At 38.3% G+C, this 27964-nt stretch overlaps 1 protein-coding gene across 1 annotated transcript; it reads right to left on the reverse strand.

Annotated features, from left to right (window-relative positions):
• Nucleotides 1-372: 372 nt before the first annotated feature.
• RBBP7 (RB binding protein 7, chromatin remodeling factor) lies at nucleotides 373-20723 on the reverse strand. Its single transcript, XM_001364255.5, has 12 exons — nucleotides 20278-20723; nucleotides 18965-19109; nucleotides 14217-14362; nucleotides 13113-13286; nucleotides 12023-12138; nucleotides 9531-9691; nucleotides 8669-8795; nucleotides 8478-8555; nucleotides 7182-7258; nucleotides 3687-3744; nucleotides 2378-2488; nucleotides 373-487 (listed from the first exon to the last, which is right to left on the reverse strand). The coding sequence occupies exons 1-12, from the start codon at nucleotides 20291-20293 to the stop codon at nucleotides 419-421; spliced, it is 1278 nt and encodes a 425-aa protein (XP_001364292.1). The 5' UTR covers nucleotides 20294-20723; the 3' UTR covers nucleotides 373-418.
• Between the last annotated feature and the right edge of the window lie 7241 nt (nucleotides 20724-27964).

The following is a 27964-nucleotide window of genomic DNA, read 5'->3' on the forward strand; positions in this document are numbered from 1 at the left end:
TTTATTTATGCAAAGCCAATCGAATGTTTTGAAAAAAAGTAAAAAGCTGTTTTGCTTATGGGGGAAGAGGGAGTCACACATAGATATGTATACTGGAAAAATGATTGAATAGCTGGTACCCTGCAACTTATGTTTCCATCAGACATGCTGCTCTTTAGGAACATTCCCATTTTCCCCAATACTGAAATGTTGTACTAGCTCACTTCAAAAGTGCTGAAATAATCAGGGATAAGGAATGCTTATAATTCAACTATACAAGCCTTTTTGCGCTTGAGAAATCAAGCATCCATGTAGCATTACATTCAATAAAAGATATTTTGAATGTATAGTAGTCAAAAACCCCAAAAGATAATTTAAATGAATGTTAGCCACTTCACAAATATCCAGCAATTTTTATTTCATCTTAGACATAAAAGGTTTAGGATCCTTGACCCTCCAGTTCTGAGGCTGCTATATCTGGTTCTTCATCATTGTAAATATTTTCAGCCTGGGAAATAATAATTAAAATTAAGTTTACACACAAAACTTTACACAAATCTAAAATCTTAGACAAATCATTCTATAATGAGAGTGGGAAGAGCTTGTTACAGTATTTCCAATGGTTTTTCAACCAGCCAAAGATTCTTAGGTTAGTAAGAATGAAGACACAATTTCTAAATTATTTTCTAAAAAAGGTTCTTAAAAAAAAACACATTTAGGAGGCAGCTGGGTAGCTCAGTGGATTGAGAGCCAGGCCTAGAGACGGGAGGTCTTGGGTTCAAATCTTGCCTCAGACACTTCCCAGCTCTGTGACCCTGGGCAAGTCACTTGACCCCCATTGCCTAGCCCTGACCACTCTTCTGCCCTGGAACCAATACACAGCATTGATTCTAAGGTGGAAGGTAAGGTCTCTAAAAACCCAAAATAACACATTTAGTTTTTTTGTTTTGTTTTGTTTTTAGGAAAGGGGAGGCCTTAAAGGTCTCCTTTATCCATGTTTTATTGCAAGGAAGAAAAAAATATTAGTACTGTTTTCTCATTTGATCCAACAACCCTGGCAGGGAGGGACATGCTAGTTAAGGAAACCAAGGCAGGAGGAAGTTACATGATTTGCCCAGGGTCAGTGTCTGTTCAGGAAGTCTCACTCCATGCCTATTCCTGTTTGTTTTTCTTGAAATTCACTTCTGAATTTGTAATATTTTCTAAAAGCATAATTATTATGTGATGATCCACTGTGGAATGGTGACTAGAAACCTGGTCTCAGAAGATCTGGGTTCAAGGCCTGCTTCTTTCGTATATTTAACCACCCCCCCATCCCCAATTTGCTTTAGAGCAGTTTTTTCAGGAGGAAGGAGTTCCTATACCAAGGAAAATTATCTGACTGTAGATCTAAATCTGGGAGATTCTCTTCCTTCATTCCCTTTTCTAACCCTCCATGGGATACTAAAAGGGCTTCTCCCGAAAGCCTGTGCCTTGCCAGTAAGTGTCCCCCCATCATTCTGAACCTTGGGGTCAGGCACTGGGTAGGGGGCTGCAGCTAGCAAGGACAGAGCTCCAAGAAGCTGTAAGCAGCAATTGACATGCTCAAGCGTCCACAGCAAGGTCAACATGGGGATGTGACTGGAATGGAGACGGCCACCTCGCAAAAAGACCAGGCTCTTGAAGGTAAGTTCTTTCACTATGAAAGTTTAAAGACCATAAATAGGCAGTTTTCACATGGAAGGCATTTACATAAAAAACCATGAAAATATAGCTGTCGACGCCCCATTCAAAGAACTACAACTACAAATGGCGCCATTTCTAGCCTAGCCGAAGGGAGCCGACATGGGAGAACCCCAGGGAGAAGAGAATGTCCACCTCCTTTGACCTCAGGATCCCAATCGAGGCAAGGGATAAAGCTAAAAATACTTGTACAACAGCAAGAATGGACATGAAGATTCTCCTGCCTCGGGCGGAGGCCTGAGGAATGGCTGAACTCACTGTGGCAACACATGTGGTGAACACAGAAATAGGCTAAGAGAAAACCTTTTCCAAATGAATTAAGCGGGATCAGGAAAACTATACAGGCTGACTACAACTGTGTAAATGGAAAGAAGAGCAACAAGAAAACCAAAAAGGGAATGTTCTAAATTATAGGGCCAAGCTTGGCCCTAAAAAGAGGTGAGAATTCCTCCTCCTCCATGGAAGACTGAATGTGGAGCACGATAGACTCAAGTGACACTGCTGGCATCCCTCTCTCTCCCTCACTTCATTACAATACCACTGATATAAGCACTCACAAAGGTGGCCCCAAATAATTCAGGAATTTCTACATGTTTGACACAAACCATTAAAATATTTTCCAGTTGAGACCTAGATACAGATTAGAAGAATGAGGGCGGTGTGTAGCAGCACTCACCATTTGCCATATCTGCATGATGTTATCTTCAGAAACAGAACAAATCACCCAAGGCTCATTGGGGTTCCAACTAAAATCGGATATCTTGGCAGTGTGTCCTCCATGGATAAACTGCCAATAAGAAGAAAGATGTTGGTGAAGCCCACCGGAGATGAAAGGGCTGTCTGCATCTGCCTGCCTCAGCATCAGGGGTGGGAAGCCCAAGTTCTCGGGGCCGCCCGATGTAAACCCACCGAGAAGATTCCTTGTTGTTGTTCCGTCGGGCGTCCAAGTTCCCGCGCATTCTCACAAGAGGATGCTCCTATGTTACCGAGATCCCTCCCTATTGAGAACCCCACCAAGCTATACTTCAACATTCAAAAGGTCTCCAGCTTCAGATACCACCGTGTGAAGCCAATACTAAAGAAATTCTCCCAAAGCTCCGCCACCGGCCTGCTCTGCTGACGTCAGCCAGCACCACGGGAAGGCGAGGCCTAGAAGGGGATGGACTGCGCGGCCCTCTTTCTGAGGTGACACCGGACTAGAGTTTGGAGAAACAGAACAAGAATGCTCAAACGGAGGAGGCAGTGTCTGCGCCACCATGGTGAGAGGGCATCTCTCCGTACATTAAGGGAAGGGAAGGGAACGATGACTGGCAGCGCAGAGGCCGCACAGGCAACGCGTGTGCAAGCAGAACTCACTCTAGACTGGAGTAGTCTGGGAAAGCTTCCTGGGAACAAAGATTTGAATGGCCTGAGCCGAGGACAAAGAGAAGCAGGCACAGGCAGAACACTGGTCTTGCTGCATCTCGGTAGCCGGGCCAGGGCCTGGCACGGACACGTTTGTGCCGTAACACAGGATCGGCACAGCCAGCTAGTTCACCTTCCCGAGATGCCACTTGCTCATCTGTAAAAGGTGGACACTGACACGGGCTGTGACTACCCCCCCCCCCACTACGACTACTTGGAACACTAAGCCCACAGGGCGGTCATGAAGATCATGAGACGTACGTAAGCTCGACATGCCATCTAACTATAACTTTTGAGGAATGAAGTGAACCACCCCCAAATTTTAAATGTAAATGAAAATAAGATTCCATTACACACAACTGGCAGGAACAACACTGCTCTTGTATGAGGGGAAGCATCCACTGTACCTGTAAATCGGGGACTGATCTAGCATAACAAATTGTCACAAACTTCCAGGAACTTTCAAAATTCTCCTGCACTGGAATTTTTATGGTTTTGAATATTTCCTAGGATAAGCAGGTCGTGTGAATCTGATTTGTGTAAGACATCAAGTCTTATGTGCATTAAAGCTAAAGTCATACCAGAAGTTCTGGAGGTCCATCTTCAGCATCTTCAGCAGACTGTTCTTCTCCAATTTTACTGTAAGAAAAAGGACACCAAAATTCTTGAAATCTAAATTAATGCAAAAGGGAAGCTATTAATTGCCAAGACAGAAAACACATCTTAGTTTTTGAGAAGTTGGTTTTTCCTTTTGGGGGCAGCTGGGTGGCTCAGTGGATTGAGTCAGGACTAGCAACAGGAAATCCTGGGTTCAAATCTGGCCTCAGACACTTCCTAGCTGTATGATCCTGGGCAAGTCACATAACTCCTTGCCATTCTGCCTTGGAACCAATCAACAGTGTTGATTCTGAGGTGGAAGGAAAGGAAAACAAAACAAAACAAAAACACACCACCAACTTTTATTTTCTATAGCAGTGGGCATAGTGCCTTGCACCTAAAAAGCAAATTGAACTATTTTCTCATAGCGCATCCAGTATGTACCTGGTAGAAAACCACGTTACCATTAAAAGCTGTTTTCAGACTTGGGATGATTAAAAGAGTGAAAACTCTTCTGAAAAGTCCCAGTGGTGTTCTTGGTATGTACCACAATGCAATGTAAGAGAGAAATGCTGAGTTTTGGGTTATAAGAGCCAGCCCTGAATATAAAAACTGCTACTTCCTACGATCTCTCTCTGGTTTCCGGCTTCCTTGACTGAGAAATGAAGGGATCAGACCTGATGAGTGACAGCGCCCCTTGTAGAGACTGAGAGCCCAAACTGCAACCCTCACACCACATGGGAGCCCCCTTACCTCCACCCCAGAGAGGGGAGGGAGGAAGCACTCTGCTGGGCTGCTGGGCAGAGGGGATGGGCAAGTGAGGAATGTCCTGAGGTGCACGGAGAGGGGAAGGGAGCAGACCCCTCCAGCATGTGTGCCATAGGTTTGCCAACATTGGATATGATCATCTCTACAGTTCCTTCTAGTCTTAATTTGTTCCATAAGGCTACAAAAACATCATGTGAAATTTTAGTTATGGAATTTGTAGAAAACTATCTTTTTTCTTACATGTTTTAAACAAACCCTTACTTTCTATCTTAAAACTGATACTAAATAGCAATTCTTTTTTTTTCTTTTCTTTTAAACCTTTATCTTCCATCTTGGAATCAATACTATGTATTGGCTCCAAGGCAGAAGAGTGGTAAGGGCTAGGCCATGGGGGTCAAGTGACTTGCCCAGGGTCACACAGCTGCAAAGTGTCTGAAGCCAGATCTGAACCCAGGACCTCCCATCTCTAGGCCTGACTCTCAATCCACTAAGCCACCCAGCTGCCCCCCTAAATAGCAATTCTAAGGCAGAATAAGGGTAAGGGCTAGGCAACTGGAATTAACTGACTTGCCCCAGGTCACACAGCTAGGAAGTTTGTAAGGTCACATTTGAACCCAGGTCCTCCTGTCTTTGGGCCTGGCATTCTATCCACTGGGGTTCCTAGCTGCCCTCTATACATACGACTTTAAAGAAACTAAGTATACGTGGAGACTAGTTATGGCTTTGTGCTATCTTAAGGTCCACTCTCCTCTTCTTCCTCCTTGTCAATGGAGAACCACATGAATAACTCTTTCAGTGACAGCATGAACACAGGACCCTCAGAGGAGGAAGAACCAGAAAGAAGTTAACATATTCTGAATCATTGATTTTAGACCTGGAAAAACACTTTTAAGACCACAAAAAAAAGCTCTAGGAAAGTTAAGACTAGGCCACGGTTATGAATAGCCACACACACTACTCTATGGCTCTAAATACATCACCATCCGTTTTAGTCCTTTGCTAGTTGCTCTTCAGGTGTGTTCAGTTGTACCTGGCTCTTGGCGACCCTCAATTAGGATGTCCTACTTCACAGAAATTGTCTAATGTGACACCCACAAAATTTTAAGTTATATTTTATAAACCTAAGGATTAAAAGGAAGCAGAGTGGATAATTTTCCAGGCCTGGAATCAGGAACTTATTTTCCTGAGTTCAAACCTGGCATACCAAGTGTGTGGCCTTTAGCCACCTCCCTTGTTTCTGGTACTTTCTATTTCAGCCCTTCACTTCTGCCTCTTGACTGATTTTTTTTCTTTGAAAATATTTTGGAAAAGATTTTTTTTAACCTTCTAAGGACCCCACTCCAGTAGAAATGAAGATGTACTCTATATAATTTTGTTTCATGTCCTTCCTCTCACTTTATTCCACCCGTTTTTCTCTCATGTCTTCTTGTGGAATGAAATGAATGTGTCCCTGGGTTCTTGAAGACTGGCAGGTTCTGACAAGCTAGACAAGTACTCTCTGGCTTTGTGAGGAAGAGCTGGATTAAACTGCTACAGGTTGGCCACTAGGTGGTGATGACTGCTGTGGCCAAGATGGCCCATGTCACCAAAGAATACAAAAGGGTGCTCAGTCCTCTATGTCCTCCTTGTTACAAAGTGAAGGTGGCAAAGTTGTGGGTAAAGTGAATAAAAAAGTGTAAAGAATCACATGATTCTTCAACTGTATAAACATTCATTTAAACTGATATTCTAAAGATGAGATTCCTTTGTCCACTGACAGAAGAGATGATAGATACTAACTGTGAGAAATGAACCACATCAATGCTGACCATATTCTCAGAAAAAAACCTATCTAGAAGGTACAAGCTACAGTTAAATGGAAAGTTCTAGATAGCCATCCCAAATGAGATGAATAATTTTGAAAAGAAATATTAACTTTCACCAACTATCCTCCATTTACTAAAAGTAATGCAAAATTAAAAATAACCCTAAGGTTTCACTTCATACCCAACAAATTAGCAAAAAACTGCATCTCAAATAGTCAATGGTGGGGGTACTACACAAGAAAGACACATTTTTTAACCCTTGGTGGAGCTGTAAATTTGTGCAACCATTCTGCCAAACAATTTGGAATGAAGTGAAATAAAAAAGTGACCAAAATGTTGATCCAGACCCAGAGGATGCCCTTTGCTGGGCATATAACCCAGAGGCTAAGAAGAGTGGGGAAAAGGATTTCATTTAAAAAAAAAAAAGCCTTTTTATGGTGGAAAAAAAAGACACTTCTTGATTGGAAAATGGCTATAGTGTTATGAATAACTATTATTCTCTTAAAAGGATAAAAAAAAGAATTCCAAGAAACAAAAAGGCTTTTATGAATTGATGAAGTACAAAGCAAGCAGAACCAGGAAAATAATACACAGAAAGATAACAGTAATGTAAACAACCAAAATGACACTTATAATGAAGCCAAATACTGTCATGATCAGTGCTGAGACAAGGAAATTTTCCTCAGAACCGAGGAGCTACAGATACCAAATGTGACATACAAAATTCTGTTTGGTCTTGTTTTCCTTTGTTAGAAAAGCTGGTGCTCAGCTGCTGAATGTTATCATTGAAAGGTAAATTTTAAAATAAAGTAAATAGATTTTAAAAGGGTTAATTAAAAAGTTGGACAAAAAACTACCTGACAAAGACAGTTCCCAAATCTTTTCGCCAGAACACAAGTTTATTACCTTAAGTCCCATACATTAAGACGTCGATCAGTACCACTTGAAGCCAAGATAGTTTCATTATGTGGAGACCAGTGAACCTAGCAACAGAGTTTAAAAATGAGTCGTAATTTTAAAATGTCAATATATTTATTGTACCCTTTGTAGAATGTGGCCCATTCCTAGCTGCATTTCAATAGTTGCTAAGTCTATCATTTGGATTCACTGTAGATAAGATTATAATAGTAATGGAGAGAATTGAAATCTTGAGAAAAGGTGGCACCTAATCAGAATTAGTTCATAAATACTTAAATATCCCTCTGTACTGTCCTGGGGTATTTAGTTTTACTTGAAAATTAGTTAATCCAAAAGAAAAATCACAATTGGGAAATGTTAGGCATTATAAGAATGTGAAGTAGGAAAAAGCAAAACAAAAAAACTGTGGTGAGATTACACACACACACACACACACACACACACACACACACACACACACACACACACGCGCGCGCGCGCGCGCAAACTTGTTTTGTTTGAGAACTTGTCCCCAGATCAGTTTCCCTTGGTTGGTTCTTTCTTATTACAATTTCTTCCCTTTGCTCTACTTCTAAACTTGGAGAACTTTTAAAAGCTTCAAATTTGCCTTCAATGGCTCCTCTAGCAACATCAGACTGTGGACAAAATGTACTGAAGGACAAAGTCTGTCCTACTCCATGATCTGTCACTGTATCCCCAGTGCTTTGTACAGTACTTGGCACACAGTAGGCACTTTAATGTGTGCTGATAATGAGAATGATTGTGGCCATTTTGTCCCTATTTACACTACCATTCTTATTTAACTTGAAGTTCAAGTCTTTCAGAATTAAACCTCTCTATTTAGAGAGTTCAACAATTCTCTAAAGTTCCAGTATAATTAAAATCAATAAGCTGCCATAAAAATTCAACTAAAATATAATTAGTATATTATGAACAAAATTTAAAAGATTACAAAGATTTACTTCTCCTCATGGTAAAATTAATTACAACGTAGAAAACTCTGCCAGCTCTTGAACCTGAAAAGCCTATTACTAGTTTCTTAATTACCACAAATCACACAATTTATTCCATCCATTCTAGTAAAATCTGATCTAATACTGAATTAATCTTGGTAAGAAAATGACCAAAAAGTAAGAAGCCCAGCATTAAAGCCAGCTCTAAAATAAATTTACATATTCCCAGGAAGAGAGCAAAACTAAAAGGACTCTCTAAATTCTTCAGTCTAATGTTCATACAAGAAGTTATAAAATATAAGTTAAAGACTATCTATTACATTTCACATACCTGGAAAATTTCATCTTTATGAGATTCAAAGGAATGGAGTTTTAATTTTAGATTACGCAGATCCCACAAAGCTACAGTCTGAGGAGAAAAAAATGGGAAAATAATTTTAAACTCTGAATTAAACAAACACTAAAAGAATATCCACAGCAACTATAATTATACATCTAAAGAAAATTTAAAAACTCAAAAACCTTATCAGCTGAGCCAGTTGCTAAAATGAATTCACTATATGGATTAAATGACAGACAGTTGACTTCAGCTGTATGGGCATCTACAGAGTGACTTGGCTTGGATGTTGTATTGGATCTGGTATCCCAGCTATAAAGAAAAAAAAAAAGGAAAAATGTTTAGCCCTCAAAGCTACATTAACACACTCCTATCAGCAATAATCATTTCTATTTTAACATGGACAATTTAATACCAGTTCTGATCAAATATCTTTAATGAAGCCACCCAATACCCATGCTAGATTCTACACCTCATCAATATGGCACCGAGATAAAAATTTTAAAGAAAAATATTTTCCTGACAACTATAAATTCTACCTCTGTAAGCAGAATGAAATACTTGGCTTAAATGCTTTCAAAAATCCCTCCCTCTATTTTTAACCATGTCATACTTTGTTTACTAGCATATCTTCAAATTGAAGGCATGCAGAATCACAAATTTAGAGCTCATTTTAGAGATGATTTAATAAATATATTACCCTTCCATTTTACATAGCAGAAAATTAAAATATTAGTTCTCCTAGGGACGGGATGGGAGGAATGTAAGCCCTACTCCCTTTTTTACATTTTATCTGCATTATTTGTATTTTCTCCATTACTTTCCTAAGTCCACATAATCACAAAACAATAAATCATGCACCGATTTGCAGAAAAAAAATTCATGTATAAGTTAACTGATTTGGCCAAATTCATACATGTGACAAGTAGCACACCTGGGATTTGAACAGAACCGAGATATTCAGCTACAGTTCAAAAGTTCATGCATTTATAATATTTGTCAATTAGGAACCCTCCCCTCCCAACAAACTGGATCTTTCCACCTTACATCATGAGTTTCTGGTCATCAGCAACAGATCCAAACAAGGATTCATGCAGTAGATGCCATGCTACATCTTCTACAACAGCAGAATGACCAGTAAATATTGCTTTGGCATCAACAATTTTGCCTTCCTTTGGGCCTGCATTTATGTCCCATAAACAGACAGTCTGAAAATAAAAAAAAAAAATTTTAAATACATTCACAAGGAAAAAAAACCATTCCAGAAGACTTACTATACAACTAAGCCTGAAAAGAGGAAAAACTTCTTGGGAGGAAGTGAGCAGTTTTCTAGGCACAAGCAACAACTGTGTAAGCCTGGAGATGAGATAGAAAGCTGAGTTTGGAGCATTCTTAGCAGTCCAATTTAGCTGACAAGAAAAAGGTATGAAGTAAGACTGTATAAAGGTTTAAATGTCACATTAAGGGTTCTGTGTTTTATTCTAGAGGCAAAAGGGTGCCACTTAAGATTTCTGGTAAACTCAAGGCTTTCCACCAACCATAGGAGATGGCTATAATCTGGAACACAGTTACAAGTTTTTTGGAAATGTTACAAAAATATGGTTATAACATGTCAATGACATTACAAAGTGACATCAAATTTTATTATAGATCTGTATGAAATAATACTTGCTCAAGGGGACAGAGAGATCATGTTGTTTTTTTCCCTTCCCTGTAGTGATGAGAGGCCTAGGAGGCAGGGAAGAATAAGGAAAAGAGAAGAGTTAAAGGCTTCATTGGATGAAGCAGCATTTGGGCTAACCTGGAAAAAGTAGTTAGAATAAGCAGGTCTGCAACAGGAACAAGAACATGAGGCAAAAATACAAAAGTTATAAGCTGCTAGGTCTAAGGCCAGCAAGTAGCTGAAACATTAGGTATGGCAAGGGGAATAACAACAACAGAAAGGTGGGCTGGGGCCAAATCACTTAAGCCTTGTAGTATCTAGGCATTTTTTCAGCAGGTAATGTGAAACTAGAGGTTTCTGAATCAAAGATTTGATTTAATCAGATTACTCTTGCCGCCGAAGAAGAGTGAGGCCAGATGCTCATTGACCCAACATACAAGATGGTTATTTCAAGTGAGGCATATACATTATTAAGAGCCTTGCCAAAATGATGAGGTTCCCTCTGTGGACCAAACGTTTTCTTTGATAACCAAAACTTGAATAAGGGGAGTAAACATTTGGGGCAGATTATGTTTGTGAGGATCAAATGAGTCAGCAAACATCAAGTGCTCTGTAAACATGAAAAAAAAAATATATATATATATAAAGGATAAAAAGCTATAAAAAGGAGAGCTATTATTATTAACTAAATAACTAGAGCAGGGATTTTTAACCTGGAGTGCATGGAGATTTTAGGAAGTCTATGAGCCTGGATGGGGGGGAAAAAGCTTTATTTCAGTATAAGTGGCTTTCTTTGTAATCCTAAATTTTATTTTATACATTTAAAATCATGATTTTGGGAAGGGGTCTGAAGGGTTCAACAGACTCAGAATAATCTGTGATACAAAAAAAAATGTTAAGAATTCCTAGACTCAAGGATCCACTCATAAGAAAATAACATTTGAATACTTTATTTTCTTCAAATTAAAGTATCAAATTTTCCTGTTATCTCCCAACACACATTAGGAGGTGGAATACAGCATCATTTTAACCAACTAGCTAGTGAAGTGGACAAAAGGGTACGAAGTTATTGTGGACTATTTTACAACTACTGAATCAATGCTAATAGATAAATTAGAAGTCATTTAATACTACTACAACTAGTGACAACTAACATTTATACAGCTTTTAAGGTTTGCAAAGTTCTTTACACTATTTTCTCATTTGATCCTCACAATAACTCTTTTGAGGAAGGGGCTATTATTATCATTCCCATTTTATAGAGGAGGAAATTGAGTCTGAGAGATTAAGTAACCTGGCCCAGAGTCACGCAGCTAGTACACATTTGAGGCAACATTTGAACTGAGGTCTTCTGGATTTCAAAATTGGTGCTCAGAAGTTGTTGCCTGTTTCAAATTATAGACAATATGCTCACAAAAAAAAGTTGGGACCACTTCATAAATAATCCATGTTTACTTAAAAACTGAAGTCTTTTCCATCACTAATCAACTCATATAAGACTTTCTCAAAATGCTTTGGGGTCCTCAAGTCTGACACAATGAACATAAGAACCCCATCAGTCATTTCTCCTAAAACACCATCAGGACACCCCCTTAACACTATCCATATTTTCAGACTCCGTTGATGGACTAGTAGGTTTTGCTGATCTGCCTTTTTCTTCTTTGTTACAAGGACTGGCACAGTAGGTAGGGGATTTGGAAGATATATATTTCAGCATGGAGTGGTTTTTGTAAAAGGTTATCAATAAAAATTTTTAAGAGGACATCCTAGAAAGTAATTTATTTATATATTTCCTACAGTGACTACAGTATAGAATTATTTATAACACTTAAAGCAACTATTTGAACATTATCATGATAAAGAACAAGTTTCTCACATGGTCATCAGATGCACTTAGGAGATGTCCACTCAAGTTCGAGTTCCAGGAAAGACCATAACCTTCCTTTTGATGTCCTCTTAACCTAAGATCAGGATTACATTCACCACTTGGGTCTTCAAAAACAAAAACAAAAGTTAAATTGTACTTTTTACATAATTATGTGAGAATAATAACCTGCAAAAAGTTTGCTTATTAGAACCAAAAAAACATAGTGCATCTGGCTCCAAAGGGGACCATGTATAATGCTTATTTTAATACTTAAGGAAAAAACTGAAGACACATTCTGAGTTGATTGGAATACAGGTCTGCCCTTCTAAAATAAAATCTCTTTGCAAAGGAAAAAAACAAAAACAGATACACATTGAAATATAATTACAAACCATTCTTGAACTAGATTTAAGGGAAAATTACAGCCTATATTTGGATGTCATATGCTATAAGGTTGTTCTCCCTCTCTCTCCATACCCCATGTAAACCTTATCCTACCAATATTTAATGTAAATAACCTAACATTAAAAATTAAGAATAAGGCTCTTTGGAAATATCCAAGTTTTGTAGACCTTCCATGTGGAATCTTTTAAAACTTAACAGAGATTTTTAGAGGTCACCTAGTCTGACTTTCTACCCAATTCAAGATATACCAGCCACAAAATCTTTATTTTGTCATCTTATAAGATCATCACTTCATAAAGCAGTTTATTTCATCTTTGAACAACCTGTTGCTAGAAAATCCTTGCTTGTATTAAGAGAAATCTTTCTCATTTTAACTTTCTTTTGTCCTAGGTTTTACCCGTTAAATATTTGAAGATCTAATTTGGGTACTGCTACTAAATTACTGTGTGACTAAATGAAACTCATGTCAACTTCCTAGGTCTCAATCTTCTCATTCTACAGAGGAAGGTGTTGAACAAAATAACTTAAATTCTGTGATTTTTAAAGTCTCCTTCTTCTGCACAATTTCCTAAGAGTTCCCAGTTCTTTCATCCGTTCCTTTTATGCCAAGATTTCAAGTCCTTTCACCATCCTTCATCATCCACCAAAAAATCCCCACAACTGGGTGAGTACACACTTAATAATTATTACTTACCTGGCTTAGAGGGGTGTTTCGTGTAATCAAAAACCAGCACATCAGAAGATGGTGTTTTTGTAGCAATAATACAAGGATTCTGTGGCATGTAACGTGCACGATTTACTTCTCCTTCGTGATTTATTTTTATTTCTGTTTCAATTTTTCCAGTTACAGATCCAAAGCCTCCAAATTCTAATTTAATAGGTAAAAAATACTTAGAATTAACAACTGAAGGCTATTTAGTTCAACCAATAGACTTTAACCTAAGTAATTCAACATGATCATACAAACAGGACAAAACCAAGGCATATATACCTGGCACATTGATATTCTTTCAGACCCTAAAATTATTTGAACAGATTTGCATGAAATATATTGATAATGGATATTTTATGTATATCAATTGAATTCATGTTCATATTTAACTATGAACGCAAAGATTTGGTTCAATCTGATTTCAGGACTTTATTATCACCAAGAAAGAACTGGCTAGGGATATGAACAGACAGTTTTCAGATAGAGAATGAAAGTTATCTAGACATATGAAAAAAATGCCCAAATCATTACTGACTAGAGAATGTAATTAAAACAACTCTTGAGTTACCTCCTTATACCTAGCAGATTGACTAATATGATAGAAAATGAAAATGATAAATGTTGGAGTGTGGGAAAATTGGAGCAGCAATGTCACTGTTGTCAACTGATCCAACCATTTTGGAAAGCAATTTGGAACCATGCCCAAAAGGCTATAAAATTGCATATGCTCTTTGATACAGAAATACCACTAATAGGCCTATATCTTATGAGATTAAAAAAAAAGAAAGAAAAAAAGAAAGAAAGAAAAGGACCTATTTGTACAAAAATACTTATAGCAGCTCTTTTTTGTGGTGGCAAAGAATTAGAAACAGAGATGCCCATCAATTAGGGAATGGCTGAACAAACTGTGATATATGATTGTAATGGAACACTATTGTGCAACAAGAAATGATGAGCAAGAGGATTTCAGAAAAATCTGAAAAGACCTACATGATGCAGAATGAAGTGAGCAGAACCAAGTGAGCATGTGCTCAGAAAATACATAATCTCTTTGATACCTCTGATAATAGTTGATGGGATACCTACCTCCCTTCTCACTATCATAATGGGAAGCATCAAACTGTGCATCATCGTTAGGAATCTGTACTCGTGCAACCACTAAATGGTTCTGCTCATCTGAAGTGTGAGTCCCCAGCACTAGCCAATGAAGAGCATAATCTTTTCCTTCTGGTCTGTTAAAAAAAAAAAGCAAAAGTAGAAATCACACAAGTACTACAATAAACATCTAGCTACTGACAAATGCAATCTAGTCATAAAAAAATTTAGATTTCAAATCAATTCTCAATCTTTGTCCAACCCCCAAGAAATTGTCCTAACCATATTATATCAGGACTTATTTCCTCCCCAGAGTAGTATTATGCAGAAGCCTTCAGGTTCCATTTGGCTTAAAGATTAGCAAGAAACCCAGGAAACCCAAGGAAGCTGACTCAGTGATGAGAAAATACTGCAGGGATATGAATATGTAAGTAACATTGGCAGAAGTGTCTCTTTCTTCATGTTGCTGAGCACACGTTTCATTTAGTGGCATTTTCTGACTAGATAAATTGCCAGTATAAAATGGCATCTTTTTTTTTTTTAACAATAGGCCATTTTAAAACTTTATATATAAGCAACGTCCTTCCAAATGTATTTTCTAGAGAAGTGTTGCTATTTTTGATTCCTGAGAAAATTAGCCAATCTACAACTCTTCCTCAAGTTGTGCCATCCTTGTGAGCATTAATGTTCTGTAGTTTGCAGTTGTCAAATTATCTTAAGGAAAAAAGGAAGGATGAATAGTGAGCCAATTACTTCAAGACTTAGATCAGCAACAACAATCACCATCTCCTTAAAATAAACTAAAAATGAAGCACAAGACAAAAGATCTTTGGTCTAACTTTTAGGTGAAAGCATAACACCTTTCTTGTATTTATCAAGGTCGGGAGAAAAAATTTTAAGAGTTAATGATTTCAAGGAGTTACCCAAAATGTAAAAAAAGAGTAACAAGTAGCTGTGTATTATATTTTATGATGGGCAGCCTGTAACACAGAATGCCATTTAGGTGGTTATTCAATATTTTTAAAAAAGAAAATATTCTGTTTCTTCCAGGAACTAGGCATTAATATTAAGGGTTTCAAAGTTTCCCTGTTTTGAGTTCTGTAAGAGAAAAATTTTACTAGGCACGTTTTGTTTAATATAACACACATATGGACTTTCTTGGCCAAGTAATACCAAACTTTTTCTCAAACACTGAATAACACCAAATACTACAAAGGCCTGACAAGTGAAAGGAATAATTTTAATTTTTTTTCTAAACCATTTCCTCTTGGCATTTCTGCACTGTAACATTAGGGGAGGCAGCTCAATTCTGGATTTTACAAGTGATTTTTCAATACTGAAATATCTGAAGCTCTGATAAAAGATGCTTATTTTTTTTTGTTTAAGGAGCAATACTCAGTGATGAAATTATAGTTCTCTTATTGAGAAAGGTGTTTAACCACATAATAGGGAGAGGAATAGAGAATGGATCTATTATTGATTTCACCGGGAAACACCTACTAAGGCAGGTTAGCACCTCTTCTGCTAATTTATACTCAACTACATACTAAATTAAGAAATCTAAATCTCTAAAAATTGAAGACATAAAATTATGGAATAGATGAATTAATTTTTAAAATGAACAGAAACAAACAGAAAGGCCCTGTAGCAGAGCTGTCAGAATGCTGAGCTTTGAATCAGAAGACTTAAGTTTGAATCCTGCCTTATAGGATGAACTAGCAATGTAACCCTAAGCAAGCTGATTAATGTTTATATGCTTCTGACAACTGTCATATCAGGCCTATGATAGATAGCTGCAATTTGGACTGGTAAAAAGGAGTTCCACTTTAAAAAATCATAGATTATCTATCAACAGAACAGATCGGTTAAAAAAGTGATGCCAACAACAAAAAAAGGAGTTTCAAAAGTTATCCCTCCAAACAACCTAGTTTTTCTTTGAGATCCATTGCTTCCAAGCATTTGTTAAGTGAAATACTGCCAGATAGGTCATGAAGCAGATTACTAGGGAACAGAAAGGAATTTCTATGTTAAAATATATTGCAAACCCATACTATTAATAGCCACGATAGGAAGAAACAAAGTACCTCTTATTATCCATTGATTTCTGAGGATGGTTTTTAAAAAATTATTCTATCCTATTTTAATGGAGAACAGGACAGAAAATCTTCAGAATATATACTGTACTTCTCTGTCCAAATTCAGGTCATCTTGATATTCTTGGAATTCACAATACTTAAAATAAAAATGAAGATATTCTAAAGCTCCAAATCATAAGGAATGTGGTCACCATTCAGTGCTTCACAGTTCTTCTCTGCTCCCACTTCCATTAGCTATAGTTTATAAAACTAATCTAAAAGCACCATCCTGAGTGAATGAAGCAGCCATTATGAAACACACCTTCCTTGAAGAGGACATTGCTAGATATAAGTAATAGTTTTTGTTTTAAAAGATTATCTCCTATATATTTTGTATGATACTACATGTATAGCTCAAATCAAACTGCCTGCCAGAACTAAAAGGGGGAAGGAAAGGGAGGGAGATAAGTTTAATCATATAATAGGAAAACATATGGAAATTTGTTATTACATGTAATTGGTAAAAAACATAACAATAAAAGGCATTTCCTCATTATAAAGGCAGTGCAGGAATAAAAGAACTGTGTAAATTGCTGATATAAAGTATCTACTAAATTGCATGAATTGGTGAAAAGTGAAGATAAAGTAAAAATGGATTAAAATGACAGCAAACTATTTTGAACTATCAAAACAATCCTCAAAAACTTATGGAGATATTTAATGGCAAGGAGTAGGAAAAACCTTAAGGTTTTATATATAGTGCTAGTTCTTTTTATAAAACACATCAGGAACCAAAAAAATGCTTGCAAAACTGAAACAGATCATTTCTCAACATTTTATTTAACCAAGCCTAGCAACTAGTAGGATATTTTAAGAAAGCTATTGTTTTCAACATTATTTATAAATTAACTACAGGCAAGTGTGATATTAACCTCAAGCATTATGCAGCAATATAGGAAAGATTGGGGGTGGGAGTGGAGGAGTACCTCATACAATAAATATCTCCCTATCTATCCAGTCATTTCCTTTATCATCTGAAAGGTATGGAGAGATTTGATCAGCAATAACTTCAACATTCTCTTTACCATCAACAAGTAGATGTTTGCTGGCTAGCCAATTTTGTCTATAGAGGAAAGGAAGGGTACTAGCGAATCCATGATCCGTTAAGTTTCCAAAATACTAATATAGCAACTCATTTATCTACTAGGTGATGTTAAGAATAGAACTCTGGGCCTGGAGTCAGTAGATCTGAATTTAAATCTGATCTTGCACAAGCCTGGTGATCCTGGACATGTCTTTTTTGCCTCAGTTAACTCAAGTTTAAAATGAGGATAATAATAGCACTTACTTTCAAGGATTGTGATGTGAATCTAATAAGATAGTAACTGTAAAACACTTGGCGCAGTACCTGGCACATAGTGCTATATAAATGTTGGCTATTATTTTCTAAGGGAATGGATATGTGAGGCTTGACTATATTTAGATGTCTTTCATCCAAACATATTAAATTCTTTCATTAATACTACCCTTAAGTGTTCACTATTCAAATCTGAAGAATGAAGAAATCAAAGGCACTTCCATCTTATTCCTTTCACAATGCACTACTCCTAAATAAGAAATAATGAAAATAAAGCCAAGAGGGAAAAAGCACATTATTTGCTAAAGAACACTATAACCCCCTAACATTTAGCTAGAAGACAATAAAGAACATCCAGAATTTTCATGTGTAAAATGTACTAACCCAGAACCAGAAATCAATAATCTCTTCACAATCCACTTTCAAAGAACTATTCCAATGTACCCAATAATTTTAAATGACAAAGAACCATGTTATTTAGTTCTGATTTCATCTAGAATCAACTTTGTTCATATATTTGTACAATATGTAGAAGTACAAGCACACTTCAAACAAGTTTCAAAAACCAAACATGTGGGGTAGGGATGAGAAGGCACAACTTTTATAGTACATTCACATATTAACCAACAAGTTTAAGATTATCTATAAGTAAAAATTAATCTAATAATGTTAAGATTATAATAATAATAATGCTAAGATTATGTATCACATTAGTCTCTTTAGCCTAATTTTAGTCATTTTGACTGTAGACCTAAATGACATTTTATTCTTACAGCATTTCAGTTTACAGTAGTTGAAAAGAACTCATAATTATTTTAAAATATTTAGCACTGAATTACTATCAAAAGTTATTACACAGCAACTTCTCTTCCTTACTTTTATGCTCATTTTTGTGCTTTTCCTAATATTTTCCTTCCTATGACAAAAAAGCACCCACCTGTAGTTAAGATATTGCCTATGAAATATTTCCTAAAAAAAGTATCCTCATTCACACATTGTCTTTATGCTCTTACCTTAAACCTTTAACTATGTCTTCCATAAATTACTTTTGTCTTTAAAAAACCCCAATAACTCAACTTGACATATTTTGGCTATATAAAACATTATACTTTGTCCTTTACAATGCAAAGAAACCTTAAGTTTATGAAAGAATTCTAATTTATTCAAAAATTAACTGTTTTAACCCTTATATTTACAACAAAATATACACAAACAGTCCAGAAATTTGGAATCACCCCAGCTCCACTTCTTTTCATTATAATGTTTTGTAAAAGCAATTTTACAAGAAGTGTTTAAATTTTAGTTACCTAGTTACATCAGGAAGCCACTGAACAGTAAGACTAGGCCATTCAAGGGCATGTGTCATAACCAAATCATACAAAAATGGGGTATTCTTTTTCCAGATTTTATACTCTTCATTGATAACCCGCTCCTCCACTGTATCTTCAAACACTGAAAATGAGAGAACAATAATTAATATGTTTAACTGGTCTAGGAACTTCAAACACTGGGAATTGGGATATAAGGTTACAATGTGAGTTCTTTGTGGGCAGGAACCTCGTTTTTTCCTGTGACCCCAGTATTTAGCACAATGCAAGGTACATGACAAATGCTTAATACTAATTGAATGACATCTTTAGTCAGCAGTAACTTTCAGAATTTATTTTATTAGACAACTGTTCTAAGATTTTAAAACCTACCCTATCTATTTTGGCCCTTCCAATTCTGAATAACAACTAAATATGTAAGACCACAAAGATTTCTTTCCTGGAAGTCTTACGGTTTACTGCAAAAAAGAAACCAGTATTTTGCAGAGTATGGCCATTCCATTAAACAATATCTGTAATCTTGGATTTCAAGTTTAGGGAGAGATGGAACCTGCCATTTACAATTGTGTCCAAAACACGGCAGAAGACGATGCTCTTTTAAATTCACGGTAGGAAATAAAATAATCTGACAAGATAATGGCTATCTCGATTTTGGTGAGCTACTTCTCCAAAATGTAAGTGATATTTCCAACACTCTCTGCACTAGGACCAACTTAGTAGACATGGCACCTCCCTCTCTCTTAGACTACGTATATTTGTTACAAGGGTTTTGTTTTTCTTTTTACCAATGAGGAGTGGGAGAGAGAGAGCAACCGCATTTATGGTCATTGAAAAAGAATTTTAATTTTAAAAAGATATGTACCTCCTTTGCCAAACTGCAGGAACAAAACGAAAACTACCACACAATTAGAGACCCACGGCCGTGCCCCAGACTAGAGGCAATTAGGCCGCCGGGGTATCCCCTTAGTCAGGGATGGGGCCAGAATTGCCGCAGGACCAAGGACACCGGTGCTGGGAGGGTGAAGGGGGGAAAGAATGCACAAGTCTCGCCTATTTCCCAGCCCCCCGGAAGTGCTCACGGACCTCCGCTTGGCGTCCCCGCCCTTGCTTCCCTAAGCTGCCCCCCTCCACTCTCTCCGCACCGCCCCAAGCCCTATTCGCGCCTTTCTGGGGCTCACGCGCCAGCCCCACTGCGGCCCCCAGCCTCCAGCTTCCTTTCAAGACTGGCGCGTGCGCGAACCCAGCCAAGAAAAACGTCCCCCACCCGCCTCGTACCCCTGGTCCCCACTTACTCTCTTTATTCGCCATCTTGTGTCGGGCAGCGCGCCCCTCAGACTGCCAGGCCCCTCCGGCGCCGTCTCGATCTCCCCTGCTCTAGCCGCGCGACGCCTGCCGGCCGGGGCCCCGCCAGCCTCCGCAGCGTCACCCTGCTCCCAGCACCCGAAGCTCAGGTCTCCTCCACCACCAGCCCTCCCCCCCTCCCCTGCCGTCCGGAGTCAGGCCTTGCCGTGCGTCTCCACCCGCTGCTGTGGCGGCTCAGACCCCAACCGCTTCCCTCTCTCTTTCCAAACTTGGAACGAGACTTTCAACCCGCGCCTACCAGCCCGCTCCGGTCGCAAAGACGCAGGCGCACTACGCGCCCCGGATGGCGGGGCGGGAGCGGGGGAAGGCGGCCTAGGAGGGTCAGAGAGCAAACGGCGCCTCCGCCACGACCAATGACAGGAGGCGCCGGGGCGCGCGTGCGCATTGTAAGGTGGCTTCGCTACGGGGGCGAGGCGGGGCGGGGCGCGGGGGGGGGGAGGGAGAAAGAGAAAAAGAGCAAGAGAAGACCTGTGAGGGAACTCTCGGGGTGGGGATGCCGGGTCGGCTCGTACTGAGCGGACGCATACCTGGACGCATATCTTTCTTTCTCGTTTCCTCCCCTAGTTGCCGAGGAGGATGGTGGTGCCTAGCGATTTTCCTTGGGGTGTGAAAATCATAGTAGTAGCATAGTAGTACTTTACTAGCAAGGAAAATGCCTGCTTGTTTTGTAGCGGGCATTAAGAAACTGCAGTTTCTCCAGTTTTGCAAAATCCCTAGTAGTGTCCCATTTTGCTAGAAAGGAGACCCTTGACTTCAGCAAGCATCCTTAAAGGAATTCGCCAAGTAATTAGGTTCTCCATGCACACAAAGGGTTAAGGTGAAGGGAGGAGCATCTTTTGCATTTGTTTGCTCTGGTGCGGTTTCCACCAGAGCCAGATTTAGTACTTAGCCTTTTGCATCTCGAGATCCTGGGCAAGCTTGCTATAGATCCAAGGAGCCCGTGGATCGACCCTCATTGTAACAGAAAATGAAGACTTTGTCTGATTGGACACGGTCCTTCCCTCCCTCTTCTCTTTTCACGGTCACTGTGGAATCTAGAAACCCCCAAACTTGTAGCCTTCCGAGATCTGTCTCCAGTTTAGTTAGCTTGAAGGTGAAGACCTCAAGTTTGACCTTGTCACGTGAGAATTTCTTCCTAGGGGAAACCCCAACTTCACAAGTTTCAGTTTAACGATAGACCTTAGAGTAGTTTAGGTGGATGTAGGAAATCCCATCAGGTGTTAACTACTCTTTTTGGTTCCAGTAGTTTGTCCCTTTGTGGCAAAGTCCTTTACCAAGGTAGCCCAGGCCTTGGCTGGATCTTTCCCTTTTTTTCCTGTTGTAAAGCATCTCCCTCCATGATAATCCTGACTAGGACGTCTCATATTCTTTGTAGCCATTGTAAAGCCAATCAACTATACTCCCCCATCCTCAGTGCCCCCAAATTCTTTTATTCTTTGGAGCTGTCAATCTCAGGTGGTTGGCAGTCCTAGGCTTCAGTGACCAGAGCAGCCAGAATCTGGGAACTCTGTGTGGGTCTGTAGCACAGCTCTGAGTGGAGGCCTTGAGGAATTATGCCTAACCCCTCTTCTTAAATAAGTGGTTTTTCTCACTATTTAATAGTTCTGTGTTTTTTCCAGTTTAACATTTAACAAGGGCTGGTAAAGGACTTTGCCACAAAGGGACAAACTATAGGGACAAAAAGGTTACTTAACACCTCATGGGATTTCCTAGTTTCACTTATACCACCTTAAGGTCTATTGTTAAACTGAAACTTGTAAAGTTGGGCTTTCCCTCAACTTTCACCTTCAAGCTAACTAAACTGGGGGGGGGGGAGGGTATCAGATCTCTGGAGGCTACAAGTTTGGGGGTTTCTATATTCCACATTGATACCACCTACCATCTTTAAGGGTCCTTAAATACCGGGTTTCCGGCATTACCAGAGCATGAGGGCTGACCTAAGGGCCGCCACTCCCAGGGATGACCAAGTTCTTGGCTAGACTGCTGGGACCACCAAGTTCTTGCTGAAAGGAATCCCTCCTCAGAAAAGAACGGGTTTTGGATAGGCACTGGAGATTTTGAGAGACCTAGAAAGCAAGCGTAGAAAGGGCATGCCAGAATTGAGGAGACAGTTAGGGGAAGCCTGCTGCTTCTACTATAACTGCAATCTTGGAAAGGTGCTTAGACTAGGGTATAAAATAAACAAAAATGTCAATCCCATTTGTTATGGAATTTTGGTCCTTCTAAAATGTGTTCTTAACCATCTTTTTGTGCCGTTCGATGAAACTCTCCTCAATAATGTTTTTGAATATATAAAATAAAACACAAAATAAACCAATTACAGTGAAATCCACTTAACTAACATTTTAAAAAATTCATTGGTCTCAGGTAAAGAAACTTCTAGACAGTTCCTCCAAATGGATTTTTTTTGTTATTACTTTATCTAACTCAAAAGCAGGGGTTCTTATTTAACAAAAACTGCTGGGAAAATTGGAAAACAATATGGGAAAAATTAGGTTTAGATCAACATCTCACACCCTACACCAAGATAAACTCAGAATGAGTGAATGACTTGAATATAAAGAAGGAAACCATAAGTAAATTAGGTGAACACAGAATAGTATATTTGTCAGGTCTTTGGGAAAGGAAAGATTTTAAGACCAAGCAAGAGTTAGAAAAAATATATATATAAAATAAATAATTTTGATTACATTAAATTAAAAGGGTTTGTACAAACAAAACCAATGCGACCAAAATTAGAAGGGAAGTAACAAATTGTGAAAAAATCTTTATAACAAAAACCTCTGACAAAGGTCTAATTACTCAAATTTATGAGGAGCTAAATCAATTGTATAAAAAAATCAAGCCATTCCCCATTTGATAAATGGACAAGGATATGAATAGGCAATTTTCAGATAAAAAAATTTTAAAATAAGCACATGAAAAAGTGTTCTAAATCTCTTATAATCAGAGAAATGCAAATCAAAACAACTCTGAGGTATCACCTCACACCTAGCAGATTGGCCAACATGACAGCAAAGAAAAGTAATGAATGCTGGAGGGAATGTGGCAAAGTGGGAACACTGATTCATTGCTGGTGGAGTTGTGAATTGATCCAACCTTCTGGAGGGCAATTTGGAACTATGCCCAAAGGGCGATAAAAGACTGTCTGCCCTTTGATCCAGCCATAGCACTGCTGGGTGTGTACCCCAAAGAGATAATAAGGAAAAAGACTTGTACAAGAATATTCATAGCTGTGCTCTTTGTGGTGGCAAAAAATTAGAAAATGAGGGGATGCCCATCAATTGGGGAATGGCTGAACAAACTATGGTATATGTTGGTGATGGAATACTATTGCGCTAAAAGGAATAATAAAGTGGAGAAATTCCATGGAGACTGGAACAACCTCCAGGAAGTGATGCAGAGTGAAAGGAGCAGAACCAGGAGAACATTGTACACAGAGACTGATACACTGTGGTACAATCAAATATAATGACTTCTCTATTAGCAGCAATCCAATGATCCAGGACAATTCTGAGAGACTTACGAGAAAGAACGCTTCCCACATTCAGAAGAACTGTGGGAGTAGAAACACAGAAGAAAAACAGCTGCTTGATCACATGGGTTGATGGGGATATGATTGGGGATATAGACTAAATGATCACCCTAATGCAAACATCAACAATATGAAAATAGGTCTTGATCAATGGCATATATAAATATATAATGGCAGTGGAATTGCATGTTGGGAAGGTGGGGGGAAGAGGAGGGAAAGAACATGAATCATGTAACCATGGAAAAATATTCTAAATTATTTAAATAATTTTTTAAAAAACAGCAGGGGTTCTGAATCTTCTTTTTGTCACTGAATCCCTTTGGCAGATCTCGTGAGGCCTAGACCCCTTCTCAAAATAATGTTTTCATACAAAAGAAACTATTTTTTTCAAAATACAGTTAATGATATTTTTTTAAGTTCAGGGAACCAAGGATAAAAACAAAACAAGGCACAATGAAAAGAAACAAGAGGAACAGGACTCAGAAGACCTGTAGTCAAACTCTTAACTGCAACCTTAATTTCTTTAGTCCTCATCAATAAAATGAGAGGGTTTGGGTAGATGGTATCTAGTCCCTTTGAGTTGCAGTTCTTCAGTTCTGTAAATGGTTTTCACTTCCATACTAGAGTTTCTGTTCCTCTTAAAAACATCAGGGCTATTCCAGGGGCTTTGCCTCCTGCGGCATCCTTACACTTCACCTTCTCCCTTCCTGGGGAAGCATGGTCTCTAAGAAAACAGAGGCATAGACAGGTGTGGGCTATTTCATTGGCTGATGCTTCTGCTTTTGGAGCTGCTATTTCCAGGAGAGCAGAGTCAAAGGAACCAGTCAGTCAGACATTAACTCCTCTTGAGTCTGAAGAAAAAGAGAATATGGTAGAGGAGCATGTGGGCTGTATCTGCTTATGGAGGAAGTGGGTACCACTAGTCCTATACAGAGGATGTGAAAGAATAAAGATGAAACAGCAGATCTGAGAATGCAAGAATGGCCTGAAGGGACCTCACTAACAGAGACTGCTAACTGGAGGTTGAAAACTGTAGGCTCCATCTGTTTCTATGAAAAAGGGCTCCATTATGAAAACACCTGAGGGAAAGAGGGCTAATAAAAAAAGCTCCTTACATATGAATAACACTTGATGCTTTTAAAGTACTTTCATGTACATTGTCTCATTTGATCCTCAAATGAGAAAGAAAGATATTATTAATCTTAATTTTCAAGTGAGGTAACTAAAGCAAGAAAATGAAGTGACATACATAGCTGGTTAGAGTGAAAGGTAGAAACTTATGTTCCTGTTTTCCAACTCAGTGATCACTCAACTATGCCATGCTTTGAAGTGGGGAAGGAAGGCCTTAGAGTTAACTGACGTTAAGTGATGGAGAGGTTGGTCAAAAAAGAACAACTTAATTTAGCAGAGAGAACCCTGAATTTGGATTCAAGCTACCTAGCACTAGAACTTATTATTTATGGGCAGGTTAACTAGTCTGTTTGTTGTTTACTTTCCTCATCTCTAAAATGAGGTTTGACTGGCGATCTCTAAGTTCTCTTCTAGCTTATAAGTATGTGAAAATAAACTTGCCATTTATATTGGAATCCAATGACTAATTTCAATATAATTGATTTACCAAAAAGATTGTAACTGGATTTCAATATAATTGGTTTACTTTGTATTTTATTTCATGTATTTAAGAACATTATTGAGAAGAGGTCAATAAGTTTCATCACTCAGGCTTATGTTTACCATAAGGTAGAGAGCATGACCCTTCACTGGCAAAAGAAGTATTGTAATAACAACCACCCTGATGTTTAGATAATGTTTTCAGGTGTGCAAAATGCTTTGACTTTTCCTTTATTCAATTCAATTCAATAAATATTTCATAAGACATTTTTATGTGTCAGGCTCTATGCTGGTGCGTTAGGAATAGTTAGGAATAGAAAGAACAAAAAAATGAAATTGTCCCTCTGCTTAAGGAGGCTACATTCTACTGGGAGGGTGGGGGGGGGTGAAATGTACATAGGTAAATGAAATATACAAAGTAATTTCAAGGAGAGGCATTAAGCACTTGGGAATTAGGGGAAACTTCTGAGAGGCTATATTTGAACTGAAACTTTGAAAGGAAGTAGAAATTCCAGGAAGTAGAAATGAGGAGGAAGATCATTTTAGGTATTAGGAACAGCCTATACAAATGCAGAGAAGTTCTAGATGGTAGGAGAACACTGAATTAAAGTTATAGTGCGTGAGGTTGAGTAACATGAAATGAATCTGGAGTGATGGGTTGAAGCCAGATTGTACATGGCTCTCAATGCCATAGACAGTTTTTATTTCATCCAAGAGGAAATAGGAAGTCACTGAAGCTTCATGAGCAAGGGAACTGATGTGTTCAGACTTGCCTTTTAGGAATAAGTTTGGATTGGAGAGGGGAAGCAGGTGGCAGTCGGGTATATTAAGAGGCTTTTCACATAGTGTATTAATGACATATACTCAGTTATTAGTCAAGGGAGGGGAATTTTCATTTTCCTTTTAAAAACATCCTTCTGAACTTCAGCATGTGATTCCTTTTTTAGAGAGTAAAAGAGGAAATAATTCTTGATGATACTCTATAAACTTATATGACAAGAATTTATCATAAGTCTGAGGAAAGGGGGTAAATTTTTTATTAATAGAATTTATTTCCAAATATCTCAGTCCCTTCCTTCCCTCCCCACACCATAGAAGACATCATCCAGCAAGGAGATATGTATCTATAGATCATATTTCCATTTCTCAGTTCATTCTGTAAACTTGGAATCTAGAAACCCCAATCTTGAGATCTTGAGAACCCCAAGTTTGTAGCAGCTGAGGTCTCAGATCTCACTTGACCTTGTCACACGAGTTTCTCCCTAGGGAAAGTACAATTTCACAAGTCTCAGATTAACAAAAGACCTTAAAGTAGTTTAGGTGGAGCTAGCAAATCAGTTGTTAAGTATTCTTTTTGGTCCCAGTAGTTTGTTCCTTGGTGTCAAAGTCCTTTACCAAGGTAGTCCAGCTCTTGGATGTATCTTTCCTTCTGGTATCCATTGTAAAGCATCAGCCTCCCCCTGATCATCCTGTCTAAGACTTCTCATTTTCTTTGTTGACATTGTAAAGCCAGTCACTATAGTCCCCTGTACTCAGTCCCCTGAATTGTATGCCTATGGTGCTTTAGAGCTGTCAATCTAGTGCAGTTGGTGTTCCCAGGGGTCAGTAGCCAGAGCAGCCAGAGTCTGCTCTCTGTGTGGGTTTGTAGCCCAGCTCTTAGTGGAGGCTTTGAGGAATTATGCCAAACCCCTCTCCTTAATGAAAAAAGATGGTTTTTCTGACTAATAGGTTGGTGTTTTTTCCCAATTCAACAATTCTCTGAAGGTGAATATTAACAAGTTATTCTTCACATATTATACATATAGCTGTATGTAATGTTCTATTGGTTCTACTGGTTTTGCTTTTCATTATTTCATGTAGTTCTTTCCAAATATTTAAAAAATTAATCTGCTCATTGTTTCTTATGGCACAATGATATTTTATCACAATCATGTACCACAATTTGTTCAGCCATTCCCCAATTGATGGGCCTCCCCTCAATTTGTAATTCTTTGCTACCACAAAGAGAACTGTTTTAAATATTTTGGAACATATAGGTTCTTTTTCTTTTTTCCTGATATTCTTGAAAAATAGAAAGTATGTACGGTTTTATAACGTTCTGGGCATAATTCCTATTTGCTCTCCAACATGATTGGATTGATTCATATTTCTACCAACAGTGTATGTCTCCACTTTTCCACATCCCTTCCAATATTTGTCATTTTGCCAATTTGTCATTTTAGTCAATCTGATGGATGGGAGATGATACTTCAGAATTGTTTTGGTTTGCATTTTCATGATCAATAGTAATTTGTAGTATTTTTTTTTCATGTACCTATATATGGCTTTGATTTCTTCAACCAAAAACTATCTGTTCAAATCTTTTGCTCTCTTACCACTTGGGGAATGGTTCTTATTCCCATAAGTTTGACAAAGTTCTCTCTATATTTTAGATATAAGATCTCTTACTGAGAAACTCTTTGAAAGTTTCT

This window comes from Monodelphis domestica, chromosome 8, assembly GCF_027887165.1.
Source record: "Monodelphis domestica isolate mMonDom1 chromosome 8, mMonDom1.pri, whole genome shotgun sequence".
Lineage (NCBI taxonomy): Eukaryota > Metazoa > Chordata > Mammalia > Didelphimorphia > Didelphidae > Monodelphis > Monodelphis domestica.

Coding starts and splice junctions, on each gene's coding strand:
- RBBP7 (XM_001364255.5), bottom strand. Junction 13,287..14,216: donor TTATGATAGTGAGAAGGGAG/GTAGGTATCCCA, acceptor CTATTAAATTAG/AATTTGGAGGCTTTGGATCT. Junction 9,692..12,022: donor TAAGTGCATCTGATGACCAT/GTGAGAAACTTG, acceptor TTTTATTTTCAG/ACTGTCTGTTTATGGGACAT.